The 18,995-nt window shown below is 37.1% G+C and overlaps 1 protein-coding gene across 7 annotated transcripts in view; it reads left to right on the top strand.

Annotated features, from left to right (window-relative positions):
- Positions 1-18,995, top strand: part of MAPK8 (mitogen-activated protein kinase 8) — a 170,558-nt gene that overhangs the window by 146,527 nt on the left and 5,036 nt on the right. For 6 of the 7 annotated variants that reach the window (XM_066555124.1, XM_066555125.1, XM_066555122.1 and 3 more), the window contains 10 exons: positions 617-783; positions 3,299-3,428; positions 4,626-4,684; positions 4,795-4,933; positions 9,141-9,306; positions 13,381-13,452; positions 15,722-15,904; positions 16,676-16,800; positions 17,758-17,821; positions 18,532-18,609. In XM_066555124.1, coding sequence (XP_066411221.1) covers positions 662-783; positions 3,299-3,428; positions 4,626-4,684; positions 4,795-4,933; positions 9,141-9,306; positions 13,381-13,452; positions 15,722-15,904; positions 16,676-16,800; positions 17,758-17,821; positions 18,532-18,609 — 1,138 coding nt within the window. In that variant the 5' untranslated portion in view covers positions 617-661. Of the gene's footprint in view, positions 1-616; positions 784-3,298; positions 3,429-4,625; positions 4,685-4,794; positions 4,934-9,140; positions 9,307-13,380; positions 13,453-13,793; positions 13,866-15,721; positions 15,905-16,675; positions 16,801-17,757; positions 17,822-18,531; positions 18,610-18,995 lie in introns of all 7 variants that reach the window. The other variant, XM_066555126.1, reaches the window with a different exon arrangement.

The following is an 18,995-nucleotide window of genomic DNA, read 5'->3' on the forward strand; positions in this document are numbered from 1 at the left end:
GGGACATCTGCATTGAGGTGTTGCATTTCTTTTTTTAATACGAGAGGACTTTGGTGGAATATAAATCCTTTTCGCTTACTTTTGTTCTGTGATTGTTACTTTTTGCTCATGAAAGATGTCTGACAAGGCCAGTTTTCCTTTTTGGACTTCAATTGACTGTATGTGTTTTCATATCAGTGTCGGGTATTCCTGGTTGTTGTGACCAAGTGTATTTTAATGATTGCAATGTCTGGAAGACTTGTTCGTGTTCTGTCACTCTTTTATTTATGGAATTATGCAATAATTCAGGTGGAATGGGGCCTCTGGAGAGTGTCTGGCCCAGGCCCTGCTCCCGTGCTGCAAGTGTATATGGAGGGATGGGAGGACTCGTGGAGCTCTCTGGATGCTGTGGAGCTTCCTGCCTTTTGATCTTCTGTCATTTCCATCTAAGATTTTTCTATCATTCATTACAGCATTTCAAACACCTGCCATCTTACTCCTGCAGTCACTAGAAATAACTTATATGTGCACTTGGGATTTATTTGGGAAATGTCTTGTGTGTCTTAAAAGGAGTTTTGCCTTATGTCAGGTTCCATACAGTTGTAAAATCTTAGTTTTTCCAATTTTGTCTTCATAGGCCAGAAGCAAAATTTGGATGAAGTGAAGTAGCCAAGTTGCCGTCATGAGCAGGAGCAAGCGTGACAACAATTTTTACAGCGTTGAAATTGGAGATTCAACTTTCACCGTATTGAAACGGTATCAGAATTTGAAACCAATAGGATCAGGAGCACAAGGAATAGTCTGGTAAGGTTTCTTTAAAATTTAAATGTACCTTTGGGTTTCCTTAACATAGTTTTTTGAGTGTTGTATGTTAGAGAGCCAAGAGTGTGGAGAATTACCTTTTACGGGCAAAACAGGGATGGTAACTGGTGACCATTTTTCCTCAGCAAGGGCTTGCTGTTGCTTTTTGACCTGTTCACCTTTAGAATTGATGTCCTTCTGTGCAAATTCAGCCAGTTGTGCTGAGTCCTGTAAATTAATGGAGAAAAAAGAAACTGGATAAAGAAACTAAACCTAATCATAAACCACACTGCTTGCAGTGAAATAAAAGGCAGAAATACTCTGTATAATATTTGCTGCTTGTAAATGTTTGCACTACTTGAAATGGCTTGTTAGGAGTCTGTTTCACAATCTGAGTAGTCCTTGATACCAGTGAGTGAGTATTTGGGATGCTGGCTGTCATATGGAAGTGTCTGATGCAGTTTGGGAAAGTATGACCTGACAGTGTCATTCTTTGAGTAAGAGCTCTGCTGTGTGGACTGAAAAGTGTCCAGTTGATTTAGGTTGTTGTCAACTAGCTGCTTGTAGGCACTGTTTCCTGTGCATTGGTATTGCCTCAAAGAGAAATGTTGGCTTAACCTTCCTGGAAGCTTTTTTGAATGTTTGAGAAGGATGTAAATATCAAAGGACCTTGCCAATTTTTCAGTTTATTGTAACTCTTAAGATGTTAACCGGGTACATAAAAATACAAAAGCATCAAGGAAAAAAAAGGGGAGAGTGTAATCTCAGTTCTGTCACCTCTTTACTAATTTGATCTTGTTCGTGATCAGTGTAAAGAGAATGGTATAGGTGGGTTTTCAATTCATGTGTGTGTTTTAGCAGGATTAATAAAACAGTGTAAATTTAGATTTGAAGAAAAAACACTAGAAAGAGTTGTTTTTGAAATGGTAACTTCTGGCATTAAGATTACTGGTATTAACTAGCAGCAACAAAATAACTGATCTGAATTTTGTTTACATGTGTGTTCACAGACTGGGGATGTAGACAGTTGCTTAACTAGTTTGTTTAGTTGCTATAGAAATGCCAGTAAAAGCTTTAGATATTATTACTGTCCTGATGGCCAGTCATATGTTAACTACTGCCTGTTTTCCAAATTTGTTGCCCTTCCTAGAGCGGAGATCCCAAAGCTGACCATGTAGTTACTCTAGGGCCATCTGTAGTTGCTGTAGTGTTGTAATTGAGGCCTTTTTAGTTAAATCACAGCTTTCCCTGATGAGGGCTGTGGTTAAATCTTGCTCATGTGTCTCCATACAGTGCACTTCTTTGGATTGGAGTTTTTGTTGTCTGTGGTGATGGTTTGTATTTGTTTCTTTTTTGTTGTTGTTGTAACTGATCCTACTTTATTTGGCGGAATATTAAGTAGATGGCCTGGTGCTGAAATAGGCTCTAGGCTTCTGTTATGTACAGGGAATGCAGAAGTTTAAATACTAGAACAGAAGTCCTATGTTGGCCACCTTTCCTAAAATAATCCTTATCTTTGGGGCAGGTGGGGGAATTCCAATTATAGTGGAAAATGTACATCAAAGAAAGTTACCAGTACATGTTGTTCCCATTCTTTTTCTTTACTAGTGTCTAGAGGTTTTGTTCATGATAAATTACAAATCATTCAAGCCTACATACATACAATCCACTTCTTAAAGTAGTGAGTTGGATTTAATAGATCCTACTGTTTACTGGCAGATATTCTTCATTAGCTTGGAGTACCATTCTTGAGAAGAGACAAGAAAATAATATTTTCTCTGCTGAGACTTTTTTAGTAACAGATAAATATTTCCTGAGTCTGCATGGCAGTCATCTGTTATATTAGCTCTTACAGGAAAAACAAGCCATGCCTTCCTGTCCTGGAAATGTGATATGTAAGGGAGTTGTCTCCAATAACAGTCTTCATCAGTTAAACAGCCTGTGTCACTGAATCGTATGACAGTGTTGGCATTAGTCTGTAAACAAAATATTGGGGTTTTTTTTCACCAAGTTAAAGCCAGTGACATCTAGAGGTTAAAGTTTTCTTAGCATTTTTTTTGTCTTGACTTTGATGCTGTCATTGTCATCAGAATATTAAGCAACTACATAATTTAAAGCATTGGACCTTTTTATAACCTAATTTTCCTGCCGTCCCCCTTTTAGTGTGAAGATTTTATGTAAAATTGATGTGCTTTTTATGTTTGAAGTGTTTTGGATCTTTTATAGATGGTCTGTTCTTGCCAGTGAGTGGCAAGAACTCAGTATCTTTGGAAGCAGAAATACTGCATTATATTGTAGAGATTGTCATGTGTTAATGCTCTGAAGCTTGAAAATATTTTTAAATTTTGATACACTCAGCATACAAGAGCACTTTGCTATATCACATTCCTAAAGCTGGATAACACTGAAAATTTGGGGTTTCTGCAGACATGATACAAATTAGCTGGAAATGTTTACAACTGCCACAGCTTAAAGGACCTTGACACTAGAGATGTAATAATGTTATTTTTAATTACAGTGCAGCTTATGATGCCATCCTTGAGCGGAATGTTGCAATCAAGAAGTTAAGCCGACCTTTTCAGAACCAAACCCACGCTAAAAGAGCCTACAGAGAGCTTGTTCTTATGAAGTGTGTTAATCACAAAAATGTGAGTGCAGTGTCCTCCTTCAGATCTTGAAGAATTAACTGGAAGGTTATCCTTTGTAAAAGTCTGGAAGGTGACTTTTCAGAGGAGATTTCCACTGCATAGCTGTATCTCCATGATAAGTACGGAAGTGTCTTGCAGAAGAGCTATTATTGACTAGTTTTAATACCTGCCCAATCTTTAAATACTCCCTTCAAGCTCAGCTAGGGACTCAGTGTTATATTGCTAAAATTTACAAGCAGCTGTCAAGTAAGCATACCATGGCTGGTAAGTGTATCCTGCTGCTAGACAAATAGGAGAAAAAAGAAATAGGCTGTAATACCTTTATTTTCTCCCCCTGTTGCATGAATGAGTTTAGAATCTTATATTGTGACAGCAGTAGCTGTCCAGTATTTATGAAGCTGTGCAGTAGACAAGATCACAGAAATGTGAAGCAGATAGGTGATAAATTTATTGGAGTTGAACTGCAGAAGGCTGGTGTTGGCCATTTTCTTCCTTCAGAGTCAGATGTGTGCAGTCTACTTTACCTCTCTTTTAATCCCCCATCAGGAAGACAAAATTTCTCCTGGCTGCTAGGTAGGGAGAGTGTCATAGGAAACTTACTCGGTCTTCTAGCTTTTTGGGAAAATTTTGTATTTTCTCACACAGGTGGTATATATGTGGATTCACTGAAGGTTGTTCCACCTAATAGCATAATTTGTATGATGATTCTTCATGAGTAGTAGCTTGACCTCTTTCTGTACATCCTGTCCACTCTTAATGCAAAATGTCCTAATGCATCTGTAAGAACCTGTTTTTCTGTTTGGATTAAGTTGTTTCTTCACCTCTGTCAGTGGCCAAGTGGTCTCTTTTAGGGAGTCTTCATCAGTTTTAATTTTATTATCCCTCATGTACAAAAAAAAATCTTACCAAGTCTTCAAACTGAAAGTAGGAAGAAGGGGAAGAGTGACTAAGCTACTTAGGTTTTAAGATTTGAATATCATCTTGTTAACACGTGGAGTGTCTTTAGATTATGTGATTTGTGGAGGAAAAATACTCATTTCAAAATCATTTGGATCTGTTTACGTTATGTTAGGCCATCTTGAGCTTCAGTGTATACCAGGAGGTTCATATCAGAATAATAGTTACCAGTTTTGAAATGTTGACTCTGCAACTTTTTATTGCTGTAGTACAATTACCTTCCTCTCCCCCTCCCCGCAGATAATCGGCCTACTGAATGTGTTCACACCACAAAAATCCCTGGAAGAATTTCAAGATGTGTAAGTCAGATTTGAGCTAAAGCTGAGAATTTATTTTATGAAAGATGATTAAGAGAGAGAATATAGTAAAACGGCAGTATTATCTGATTATTCTTTTTTTTCTTCATAAGCTACATAGTGATGGAGCTCATGGATGCAAATCTCTGCCAAGTGATTCAGATGGAGCTGGACCATGAACGAATGTCCTATCTTCTTTATCAAATGCTGTGTGGTATCAAACATCTTCATTCAGCTGGGATTATTCATAGGGTAAGTGAACTAAAATGTATAATTTGCATTGCACCTGGTTTTTTCTTGAGTATTTAAAAGATAAAAGAAGTTAGAAATGGGAGCATGAAGGGTGTTTCATAGCCTGTCCCATAGGCAGGGAGAGAAAGCTGAAGGGAAATCATCACACTTTTTTCCAGAATAATTCTGGAATGAGCCTTTTTAATGTTTAAATGATTTGGTAACAATCTGCCCAGAGCAAACTGAAGATTTTTGCAGTGAGTTGCATTACCTCCTCTAATTCTGTATAATATTCTACTTTAGTAGTCATGGCAGGAAGGGATATCTGGAAGCGTCTCTGCCTTTATTGTTTTGGTAACCAAACCTGAAATTCCATCTTTGGAAAGAACTGCCCATTTTATTTCTTCTCCTTTACTAGCAGAGTAATGAATAACTATCTGAAATCTCCAGATAAGATGATGATGATAAAGACTTGTCATTGGAACTTGGATAACACCTGTGTGTCACAAATCACTCACTCAGTTAGTTAACAGGCAAAACTGACTGCAGCTTTTTAAATGGCCCGTGTGTGTTGCAATTTAGTCAAGAAATTTTGAATTTAGGGTTGCCTGTTCAAGTGAGCATTTTGTATGTAATGGTATATAGATTAAAAATTGCTTGAGATTGTCTGGTTATAACTTCCTGTGCACTGCCACAGGAATTGCTGTGTTAGGATGCTAGTCCAGGTCAGTGGTCCACTACATTGTGACTGGAGTGTTGAATGGTCTGCAAGCTGGATCTGCAGTCTGACACTTCTTTCAGTGTGCCATCTTTTCCCCAGGGAACAGGGACAATTATTGGAATGGAAAATACAGCTTGAATGGGCAAATACTGCTTCCTTTTGCTCAGCTGGTTCTAGTACTCATTAGCTGTGTCATTCCAGTGAAGAGCTCAAGGAATGAAAGTGAAACCTTCCTTCTTGCATGCAATTTCACTGAACTGCTGTGTTGGAAGAGATGTGCAAGGGAGGGAGGAGCATTGCCTGCAACCAGGCATTATACCTGATGCTGCTTGGTCTGCTTGTGGGCATTTGAAATAGGTCACTTGGGCCTTTTGCACTGTTCTGGGAATGCTCAGCAAAACTAGATTGTTCCACTTAGTGTTGTGGTACTACATTGCTTATGACTGAAAATACGCAGCCTGTGGTGTTCTAATGTCATGTGCCTGTAGGTCTGAAATAATGGTTTGCATACAGTTTCACATTTCCTCTTCAATATTTAAGTGTGCAAGTTTAATGCTGTGGATTTTCCTAGGTCTTTTTTAGTTTCAGAAAACAGTGTATTGTCTGGATGTGCTAGAGTACATAAAGTAAGAATGTCTCTCTGTGGATCTTAGCACAAGCTTAGGGGAGCTTCTAAAAGTGTGCTTGCTTCAGGGTGGTTTGTACTCCTCTGAAGTGGGCATTGATCCTGTAGAAGTTGTGGATTAATTTAAACATTTTTACATTTACAGAAAAGAAGTAACTACTTAGTTAGTTGGGCAAGAGTGAAGACAGCTTTGAGGTTAGAATTCCTTCCTCTGTAAATATGGATTAACTCTTTGAAATGCTTCCTATCATACAGGGATAAACTATCCTAAGAAAACTAAATACAATTGCTATGTAAATAGCACCATATGTATGCATGAATGCTTTTAAAGGACATGTGCAGATGCTTTTGAAGGACATTTCACTTGCATGTCTTCCTGGTAGATTTTCAGCTGAGACCTTCTTCTTAGACTTTGTTAGAAGATTGAGGATATTCAGGCACAGCGTTACCTGCTAAGTGCATTGTGCCTTTTTGCATCAAGATGCAAAGTGTCAAAGTGTTGTTTCTCTATGGAGAAAGCTGGACAAAACCTTGGAGTACAAGGAAGATATCCTGCAAAGGGGCATGTGTCACACAGACCATGTGGCTGCAGTGGTAACTCTTTGTACTCTAGAATTAAGTGGTTTTTTGATGGCAAGCTAGAGGCATGGAACAAGGCAGAGATCAAACACAAGGAGTTTCATTCAACTTCACTTTGAAGTTGTAGGGGCAAACTTAGTTGCCATATCAATGGGTAAAGATTTGACCATAACTTTGCACTGACTTTAACAGATGTTGGCCAATCAACATTACTGTGTTCATACATTTTGCAGAGAAGCAATTTCCAGCCAATATAGAAGTACACGTTAATTTATATTTCATAGTCTGAGGATGAATGATCAGCATTGCAGAGTTGTGCCTCACTGACTTTCTGAGGGACACACAGTGGCTCATTAGTCTCGCATGGAGGCTCTGAAACAGTGAATTCTGCCCAATTTGGAGTACTTAACAAGGGGCCTAATTACGGAAGCCCTTCACAAATCTTCTGTTAGAAAGTGAAAAGCCCCCAAGAAGCCATGAATTATCCTCCAGAGATGTCCCTGTCTCCTCCTTTGGCTAATGGGGAGACGGCCATGCAAGAATCTGTTTCTTAAGCACTGACATTTTACATTTTCAAGCTTCAGTGAGAAATTTTCTGCTATAGGTTCTGGTTATATTTATCCATCCTAATTAATTTGATCACTCCCAAATGAGCTTTTTAGTTTCTGTTTATTTAACAGAAGATATATATATATATATATATATATATATATATATATATATATATATATATAAGAGATGCAGGTTCTGCATCTCTGCATGAATTTTAATGTAGTGTAAGTCAATTCATCATTTTAATCCTAGGCTTCATGACAGCTACATGGTGTTCAGAAATAAGAATGGACAGCATTTGGTAAGCAAAGAGAAGATCTCTTAACATTTTGAGTGCTAATCCTGCTGCTTTGGGGAGGATGAGTGTAGTTAATACCCTGAGCATGCGCCTGGCATTCTGCAGTGAACATCCTGAAAATAATAAGTGTGTAGAAATAAAGCTGATAATAAAAAGGAATGTAGCAGAATCTGAAACATGCATATTAAATGGCCAGAAGGCCTTATAGAACTTAAATTAATTGTGGTATTTGAGAATGTTTTAAGCCAAAGTTGTCTGCAGAGTCTTTGTGTGGAAATGCATGTGTGAATATGTATGTATGCAAGAGTTTCAGCTGGTCATTAAAATTCTGTTGTACTGGAATTCTTTTTGTTGTTTCCTCTTGATTTTTAATGCAGTTTTCTTAGCATTATGAGGAGATTGCTGAAAGTCATCCAAATATAAATGAAAACTACATAAATCTGGCAGAAATCCACCTTTAAGTCTTTAAGAAACAAGACAGATAGGGCTACTTATCAAATGCTTACTGCTCAGGTGCTGGAGTTCTCTGTCACATCTCAGGTTTTTCTCTCATTAATCTCAGTAGAGTGTGGGAAAGGAAGTATCTTAGTCTTATCTGTGTTGTCCTGTATGCTATGAATGACTTTATGATTGCAAAGTTATTCTGAAGTTACTCTATAATATTTACTCTGTGACATTCAGGTGTGTGTAAGATCCTGCTGAGGTGATGACAGAGAAAGCCAGGGTAGTGTTTGTATAAATAAATGTTGCAAAGGCGCTATTGTCAATAGGGTTCACGTGTGGAGAATAGTTACTGTGTTGCTAACCAAAACAATCTGAAGTCATGTCAGCATTTTCCACTCCAATTCAAGGATTGTGTTAATTTTTTGGCAGTTTTTCAATGGTGTCTTTTTGGGTTTGGTTGCCAAACTTAACATAAAACCAAGTCATAAATTGGAAACTAAAACCATGTGGGCATGGAGATTTCTATTCAGAGAAATATATTGATTCAAAAGAGGTAATGTAACCTCAACTAGCAAATGAACCTTTTACATTCATTATAATTCTAATAATTCTTGTATCAAGATGATTATTGAATCAAGTAATTGTCATGTTACTTGTGTTCTGCATTGTAGTAATAATTATTGTTCCAGTGAGCAATTTCTAGACCTTTCCTGAGAGCTAACACGTCTTACTAACCTCAATTTATTTCAGACATTGCTAACATATCTTGTAATGCTGGTTGTATTTTCCTTCTTTAATTGCTATATAAATCTACAAGCACAATAAAGGAATTAATTCTGTAATCTGCTGAGTGCACATAAATTGATGCAAGGGGAAAAAAGCTGAAGTTATAGCAATAACCTAGTTGTGTGCGTGGGATTTAATGTTAGCAATATTATCTTTTTAAAATGTGAACCACAGGCTACTTTGTGCTTGTCTTAGCAGTCATATATGATGTTTCTTTTTAAAGGATTTAAAGCCCAGTAATATAGTAGTAAAGTCAGACTGCACTTTGAAGATTCTTGACTTTGGACTGGCCAGAACTGCAGGAACTAGTTTTATGATGACGCCTTATGTAGTGACTCGTTACTACAGAGCACCAGAGGTCATCCTAGGGATGGGATACAAAGAAAACGGTCAGCAAATATAGTCTTTCTTTGGCATAGCTTTATTTTTTTTGTTTGGCACACCACATTTTACATGTTAATGTTTTTTTCAAGCTGTAGAAATTTTATAAATTAGTCTTGTGACCAAAATGCAGATTCTGGATACACCAATTTGTTTATTCAACTCAACCCATTAGAAAATGTTTGCATTTAATAGGAGAAGAAATTGAGGGCCTTGTTTGTTTAAAAATTCAAATTACTTCCTTGGTAGATTATATGACATCCAGGAAGAACTGGAAGTATATTTTCTTAGTATGTGGTATGTACTTTGATATACCTTCATCTGATGTGATTCCTGGTGAAGAAGAAATTGTAATTCTTCAGTAGATATGTGTACTAAATTCGGTGCTAAATAACTGTATTGGGTATGGCCTTTCAGGAGGTAGGGAGCATAAAATCTACTGAGGAACAAACAAGTTAAGATTACCTACTGTAACATTTCTTTTTATTAAAATCAGCCTCCTTTAAGCCTTTTGCACTAAGTTCTTAATGTTGCTGAAGAAAAACTCAATAATATACTTGAGACAAGCTTACAGAGAATACTGTCAAGATGACAGTACATGCATAATAGATTCTTGAGGTCCATGACAAATTCCAGGGGAATTTTACTTTGCATACACTTCCTCCTAACCATACTCGCTCTGTGACCAGTCTGCCTCTCAGTATCTTCTAAAGGAAAATAAAAAAGCTCTGTCATTTGACAGAAACACATCATCAAATACATTGCACCTGCAAGGAAACAGCTCTGGTACCCATTAGGAGAACCAAGTGTGGTGTCATTCCTGATACTCCGTTGCAGTGGCCTGATTCTGCTGCCATTTCGCTGCTGTGCTGTCCCTGTCCCCCTGCTTTCACTTGTCAACACCTCAGGCTGGCAGTGCCCACAGGTCACCCTGTGTGTTTCAAACTCTGCTGGCCAGGCTTCCAGGGAGGCCCTGAGCTGTCTCCTGGGGATGTGAGATGTGGCTCCTCACCTCCTGACACAACTGGGGCTTGCTCTGCTTTTCAGCATTCCTAACGCAGTCTGCAAACCTGCCTGGCAACTGCATACCATTGCAGCAAGTGACTTCAGGCTGTCTGTGAATGGTGCTAGCAATGAAAAAAAGCCAGCTCAGAGGAATGAGAGTGGATCTCTATTGCAGAACTGAGATATTTATTTGTTTAGATTGTTAGTGTGCCTGAGAGAACCTACATTTCTTCCAATGTCCTCCATGGTCGACTGTTTTTCCTGTAATTCAGGAGTCACAGGCTGAGTACAGCAAATCAGTTATTTAATTCCTAAAGTTTTCTAGATTTGCAAATTTAACTTTGTCTTTTTTCCCCCAAGACTTTATATTGGCTGTTTAAGGGACATTAAAGAAGAGTACCTAAAGCTATAGTAGTGAGTCATGCAGCTGCCTTACAGAAGGAATTGATAAAGTCAGAAGTTTTCTAACTCAGCTTGCCCAGTTTAATTTTTTTTTCTTAAATAATAAGTAATTTTGGGTTGCAAAATTGTGAAACATTCTTTCCACTATTGGAGTTAGATTGTGTTCTAGAGTATCAAGCTTATGATAATCCTGTACCTAATGGAAACATGAGTTGTGTTGTGCATCATAAATAATAATTTACTTTCATTTGAAAAGCTATCACATCATCCCAAAGCCAAATACATGGTCACTGAAATGAGAGTGGCACTTTTGGAGAATGTAAATGTATGGAGTGAGTCCAGAGACAATTCCATTTCCATACACACTCCTCTCATTAAAAGGCAGTTTAGGTGAGCTGTTAAGTCTTCTCTGCCAAGGAGTTTGTGGAGCTGCCATGACAGGGAGATGGGCATCAAGGATGCACTTACAGAAAGAACCATGGGCTCTCCAGGAACCTCACCTGCTAGTATTGATGCTTATTGTAGCCCATTACACCCAAAGTTAAACTAACTGTGACCTTATTTAGTGTGGAGTTAAATATTGAAAATGGACAGTTTTCCAATGGTTGCAGGGTTGTCTGGCAGTTTCCTGTAGTTTGTGCCCTGCTGAACTTGTGGGAGGATTGCAATATATATTGTGATGACTGAGATAATGTACTGCAGGGTAACATTTTTTTGGTGCTATACTACACAGATACAAAATCTTCAGTTGTTTTAAAGCTAGAGAGCCCAAACAAATACACAGAGTTAACTTTTATGTAGGCTTTGTTACTGAAGGATGTTTGGGGATGTCACATTAGGAAACCAACTAAAGGACACCAGAGCTGTCCATGCACATACTCCTTAACAGATTTATGCACTGTTATGTCCATGATTATCAGGAAGGCAACAGTGAAAAACAAGGAAAGCCCTAAACACTATGAAAAAAGTACTTTTACATTTCCTACTAGGTAGATTTGGTTTAAACTTCATTTTCACATGGTATTTTTTCTCCTAGAGTTAAAAAAATCAGTAAGTTCACTTCACAGGCTTAAGAATAAAATGAACTCCTTATGACAGCAATAGATTTTTTAAATATTTTTCAAATCTGTAATGAGATTATTTTAGTCTTCTGAAAAGTATTCACAGTAGCTTTGGTTCAGCTTGCTACAAAAGTTAGAGACCTGTAGTTAGATGGGGTTTTGTCTGATTATAGAAAGCAGTTAGTCAAAACACCACAAGACATCTCAAGTTTGGTTTTGTAGAGATACCAGAAGAATGGTAATTTTATCATGTTGGACACAAGCTCTTTACAAGAGATTTGGGTATATTTTGGGTTGTGATAGCAGCAGGTTGTTTGCAGATCAAAAAGTCAACATTCAGAATTTTATTTAAAAAGTCAAATGCAAAACTTGGCTTCTTTGGGTCTCTAAGCCAAATAATATGTACTTAAGTATTTGAAAAAAAAGTTTTTAAAGGAAAAAGAGCACTAAACTAAGGTGTTGACAACATTTTTTTAAATGAGCAAGGCCCTTAATTTTCACCTATTAATATGCACAACTATGATTTCTTATCATATTATCTAGATACTATTTTAGAGGAACTTTAATAAATAAAGCAGAAGGAATATTGAAAAATAAGAAGCAATATTGTTTGCTTGACATTGTTGAGCTCCTTCAGAACATTTACATAAATTCTTACTATATTATTATTGTCACTTGAATCCCCCTCTTATCTGCTTAATTGAAATTCAGTGTCATATTTGACATATTTATAATAATAAAATTTCATTGTTATGACTTCAAGAAAACTTTTGTATATGGAATTAACAATACTTCTGAAAGTAACTGCAAAAGAAATTGGCTTACCTGTACAAAGTAAACTTGTGCATCTTTATGTCTTCTGAGTAATTTATTTTAAGGTAATGTAGAAAATGCATATTTCATTTTTTAAAAATTGCTTTTAAGTTTTTCTTTTGTATAAAATGATATTTCAGTGTACCTGGAGACATATTTTAAAATAAATTATTCAAACTGAAAATCTAGGAGCATACTAACATTGTCATTAACTGATCCTCTAAAATTCTAAGTGATCTTTTACTGATTCTGTTTGCTTTTTATTTAAAGCGAGAGAGAGATGCATGGTAATCTTGGAAATAAAAACTTCTAGGAAATACTTGATGTCAAATTGTAATTCCTATGTAATTCTCTTAAAAAGCATGAACTGCTTTAATAGGCAATATTTTTACAGGTCAGTTTACGTAGTTACTTTTAGAATTACTCCAACTACAGTGGAATTACTTTCAAGGAATCAATCTCTCTTTGGTGCTTGAATCTGTTCCCTTGGCAGAGGTAACTTTGAAGCCTCCAGCCTTGGAGAAGAGCTTTACTCTGCCTGATTCCTGTCTCTCTCTCTGCTCAAGCTCTTGCTCTAGCACTATATTAAACAAAAGGATGTTTTTCTGCCTTGTATTTGAGACAGTTAAAAGCTAATCCTTACACATGGTGTATGTTAAACTGTTTTCATTGGTTAATACAAAGACTTGCTCTTCTTCCTGTGCTGTCTCTGCAGTTTATAGGATGCAGTCATGTTATGCTTCTTTTAATTTTAAATGACCGTTTGCTTTGCTTTTCCTTCTTTTTGTGCTACAAACATAGTGGATTTATGGTCTGTGGGGTGCATTATGGGCGAAATGGTTTGCCACAAAATCCTCTTTCCAGGAAGGGACTGTATCCTTGTGCTGCTGCAGCAGGTTGAATTAGTTAGGAAGTCATTAACTTTCTTATTGATGTTGTGTCATGAAGATGCATATTGTACAATTTTTTTTTTTATTAAATGAACATGGATTTTTCTTGTGATACACTTAAAAAAAATCATTTATATTCAGGCTGCACCTAGCAGTAGGACATAGTCTCTGCTGGTCCTGTAGTTAGCATACATTCACCTTCACTCATTTTCATTGCACATGCTTTTTATAGTCACTTCATGTGTATGTCTGTGTCTAGATATTTTTATTTATTTTATTTTAATAACTATCTTTTATGTTAATATCATTGCATTTTGTTTTCAGTTGACATTTGGTCAGTTGGGTGCATCATGGGAGAAATGATCAAAGGTGGTGTTTTATTTCCTGGTACAGATCGTATCCTTACCCTTGGCCTGAGATGTAGTTGTAAAAGGTCAAAAGATACTGCAGTGATACAATTCCAGATTAAGGTGGTTCTAATTTTTAAAATACTGGTTTTAAACTGCCTTTTCAAATACCAGTGTGCAAGTTCATGATATACCACTTGGGCAAACAGACTTATTTTTTCTTTTCCTTTTTTTCCCCTCTTCTTTTCTTTTTCCAGTGTAATATAGTCCCTCTTCATTACTTTTGAATGTTGTCACAATTAAGACAGACTTCTTTTTGTTTAGATGGTGTTTTCTTGGTTCATATGCATTGGGTTTTACTTTGGAATTCATTTTTATGTACTAATTTACTAATCTTGTTTTGTGCCTGAGCATGTTAGTAGTTACTATTCTTTGCATTTTATAGAGAATGTTTACCAAAATTCCTAACCATCTTCATTAGTTACACGCTGGAGATTTATTTTCTGTATGCAGAAATGATCCTGCAAGGAGCTTTCAGAAATATCTGGTATTTCTGTCTTTCTATTCCGTGGATGGTTTGGTGGTGTCTATATGGGTTGTCCTGTGAACAGTATTTCAGAAAAAGAGTCTGCTCCAAACAAACAGAACTAAAACCTCCAGATCCTTGCTAAAATTAGTGAAAATAATTGGACTTTGACATCCTATTTGTTTTATTATTACTTACAGAGTGTTTTTTTAGATGCCATCAGAAATGTTTCCTGTTTTTGGTACAGGTTACTGTTTAAAAATTGATGTAGTACCATTTAGGGGTAAAAATGGGGTCGAGATTTTTGAGCCATGGTAAGGAAATCCAGAGCATCCTTACTTTCACACAGCTCTATCATTGCATGAGCTGCACCATGCTTTGCTTTATGCATCTGGTTTGCTGGCATGGCTTTTCAATTTAGACTTGGTACCATACAATGTAAATAGTTCCTTTTGTCAAGGCCTCTACTAAAGCTCAGCAGAGCTTGAGAATCCTTATTTAGAGATCTGCTGTTGAGTTTTAAGAATATAAGAGAGGGTCTGCTTCAACCCTTGTCCGGCTGTTGATTTGGGTAGCCTGGTATCCAGTCTTTGATGGCAGCCAAAGAGAAAATGTTGGGGAGAATATGAATTAGTGTATATAAAATTTTATCCGAGCTCTTCTCCAGTATTTAACCATCTGCAGCTAGGGATTTCTGAACCAATTTTTACTTTCTTCATTTCAGTAAAATATATAAATTCTTCTGCCCTGAAGTGGTCAGTCTCCCCTTTACAGTGTGTAAACTTCTTAGTTAAGATGTTCCTTATGTATCCTTGAAACTCTTTGACTTTATTCAAGTCCCTGACAATATTGTCACTGACCTGTGTGGGCCAAGCCTTGGTTCTTTGTGTGCCCACTGATGCTGAGTGTTGCATGTCCTTGGTGAGAGGTTGCCCAGGACTGGGCTGAGGTACCAAGATGAGAAAGAAGGACAAAGCACCCACCTGGGGTCATTCTCAGGAGTGCCTTGGTGATGTGTAGAAGCTTCACTGCTGCCAATGTGTGTTCAGATCAGGGAGCGAGTTCTCCAGGACCCAGAGAAGGACTTAAGTTAAATTTGTTGTATTTAAGTATTTTGTGAGTCTTCTAATATTCTGTTTCTCAGACCTATATCCTTTTCTAGCCAGTAATGATTTTGAGTGAAATACATGTTACCTTGACTATGCTATCATAGTCTTGCTTTGTTTCACCATGTAAGAAAGTAGTCCTAAGTCATGATGATGAACTTGATACTTTATTATAATTTCCTCTGTTTTCTCTGTTGGTTATTTCATGTGGTTTTAGCATAACTTTGTAGCTGAAAACCAGACACAGTATTTTTCTTAGCTGCATAACCTTAGATATTGATCAATGGAATAAAGTTATAGAGCAGCTAGGAACACCATGCCCCGAATTTATGAAGAAATTACAGCCTACAGTCCGAACTTACGTGGAGAACAGACCTAAATACGCTGGATATAGTTTTGAAAAACTCTTTCCAGATGTCCTTTTCCCAGCTGACTCTGAACACAATAAACTTAAAGGTAAGGTTTGTCTTCTGTGTTGTACGTTTTAAAAGTTTTAAAACTGTGATATATTGAACAGAAATGTAGCTTGGTTTTGTTCACTATAGAATCATCCTACTTAGGTTCTGCATATTTATATCATGAGAGTGGATGAACGTGCTGACATGTGTTTGCCTCCATTTTCATATCTTCATGAGACAGCTCCTATTCTTGGAGCTGTCTTTATAAAGACATGTAAATATCTATATTCTTCGCAATGGCAGATGCCAACACAGTTTAGAGAAAAGTGGGGGGAGGCTGGAATAGAAGTTGTGTAGGCAGAGCAGATCTTTGTTCTCTAGGGATGAGAATAAGGAATTTATGTTCATAATATATAGATACTCTCTAGTTACTTCAGAGACTTACTGGTTCTAAAGGCCACCTACTCAGTGGAATCTCTCACAGTGTTCTCTGTGACTAAAAGCATGTGACAAAGGGGCAGTAGGTGCTTGCCTGCTGCTATTTGAGACAAGGCTGCCACCTGAGCTGTTTCACATAAGGATGTCACAACAAGGGACACTGCTGAAAATGGATAATGAAACATGTTTGACCCCTTTCCCAGGCGTGTCATTCTCTTCAGGTTTTTTTGCCATCAAATGGACCACTCTCCTAAACCTCATATTATGTGAGGGTTGCATAGACATTTAATTAGAACTTGATTACTCTGACCCTTCTCTTTAAAAGTTTGAAACAATGTGTTATGTGTTCTGTATATGGGAGTAATCTAAACAGAAAATTTTATTTTTGCAGCAAGTCAAGCAAGAGATTTGTTATCAAAAATGCTGGTTATAGATGCTTCTAAAAGAATCTCTGTGGATGAAGCCCTGCAGCACCCATACATCAATGTTTGGTATGATCCATCAGAAGCAGAAGCTGTAAGTTCTTGGTTTAGGTCTCTGCTTACGAGTCTGCTGTATGAAGCCATTTTGCTGTGATGCTTGGAACAACTGCTTGACAAAAGATTGCTGCACATTTCATTAGAAGCTTAACTGAGCCATAATTATTTTTATTGACGTTGATAGATGTCCTTATTAGAAATAGCATCAGGAATGGGCTGAGGTACCTCTCTCTGTGTTCATGTATCTCTGTATTGGTGTATAATTGCCTATCATCTCCTGAACATGTAGTCATACATCTGAAATCTTTCCTATAGGGTTCTAATGTGTTGAGCTTCAGTTGTTTCAGAGTGATTTGATTGCCCTTGATGGGGTTCTGAGGTATTTATTCTTGGGGAAGTGAAATGCTTTCATCAGTTGTACAAATTGATACTATTCTTCAACTAGAAATAAGTGTTTCAGCAAAATCTGAATACAAGATCTTGAGCTTTCAGTTATTAAAACTAATGAACAAAGATATTAATGTAAATTTTTTCCTTGAGAAATTAGTTGAAGGATAATTTCAGCTTATGATAAAAGTTATTTTTTTAAAAAGAAAAGTTCAGTGATGGCCACTAAGAATAGAAAAAACTACTTGATGTAGACAGAGCAATTATAATTCTGCTGCTCTGTAATGGCTAGATTGAAAATTTAGTAATTAACAGTAGCTGAAAAGAGCTGCTTGTGATGGAGACTGCTGCATTTAGGAGCTCTTCTACCAGACTGTTTCTCTGTTACAGTAATGTAAGCAAATTACAAAATTTGTTAATCAGAAGAACTTTAAAGACTGTGGTAGCATCTAAAAAACAGGCTAAGTCCAAGTATGAGCAGATATATAATCATGTAAATATTATTTTTAAATGAGGTTCATATTCTGAATGGTTACTTTCATTTTTAATTTATACTGGTTCTATATCCCTTTTGATTGCTCTATGATGAGTTAGTTTTGTTTTTCAGCCTCCACCAAAGATACCAGATAAGCAGTTAGATGAGAGGGAGCACACGATAGAAGAGTGGAAAGGTAAGAAAGGCATTTGAAGTATAATAAGCCTTTTGGGAGTATGCTGGGCCCCAGTGATTATTGTTTTTAAAGTTCTTCTGAGCAACCTGATAGTATTTACTTCATCTGCTTGGATGTCAGGGGAGCAGATCAGTGCTTCACAGCCTCTCGGTTGTTGTGACACAAGCTTTTCCTGCAAAGGAGATGAACCTTTGAAGTGAGCTAAAGACCTGCTTGTCTCAGTCACCTTTTGCAGTCCATAGGACAGCATTTGTAGGGAGGGTAACTCTTCTGGACAAGCTGCTACAGTTGAAAAAGATGCAGAAGCTTGAGCTATGTTATGCTGACTTAGAAGGACAAGTCTTCAAGTATTCCTAGCTCTTCCAGTGAAGACTGCTGATTGAGTTTCCCTTATCAAAGAAGTCATTGATAAAAACTAAGTGGGCCTAAGGACTCAACTTAGCCTCAGGTCTCCAAGCAGCCTGAATAAAAGAGCACTAGAGCAATGGCAGTGTGTTCTCAAGAGTCCCAGGTCCCTGTAGGTCCAACAGAAAAGAATGTACTTTTTTATATCACTTGCCAGTTGTTGTGTAGGCTATAATCTGTTGTTCAAAACTAATTCTGAACCAGTAATAGACCTATGAAATTGAAGTGGACATTTTAATGGGAGATGTATTATTGATCTAGTATTTGGGTTGCAAATTAATTTTTTTCCTTCTCTGCATTTTCAGAGTTGATATACAAGGAAGTCATGGACCTGGAGGAAAGAACCAAGAACGGGGTTATACGTGGCCAACCAGCCCCTTTAGGTTGGTTACAATAAAAGCACAGTACAAGGCTCCACGGGGTTTTAGGTCATGAGGGAGTAAAGCTGATGAAGACATACAAAAGTAACCTAACTCAAAAATAGGGCTCTTGAATTCAGACATTGTATATTTGAGTGGAATATTCAGGGCTGACATTATTTTATTGATCTGTTCAATCCCTATATCGTTGTCCCTGTGTAACTGATATTTCATTTATTTCAGCTCCTGAAACAGATATTTCATTTATTTCAGCTCCTGACACACCATCTGTTAAGCCCCACATTTAAGACTTGTGGGTTTTATTTATTTTGATAGTGGATTGAGACACATCTCTTCAAACTTGCCAAAACAGGGAAAAGTAACAGCCATTAGGAAGAGAGAGACAGACT

The sequence above is a fragment of the Molothrus aeneus genome, chromosome 8 (assembly GCF_037042795.1).
Source record: "Molothrus aeneus isolate 106 chromosome 8, BPBGC_Maene_1.0, whole genome shotgun sequence".
NCBI classification, from domain to species: Eukaryota; Metazoa; Chordata; class Aves; order Passeriformes; family Icteridae; genus Molothrus; species Molothrus aeneus.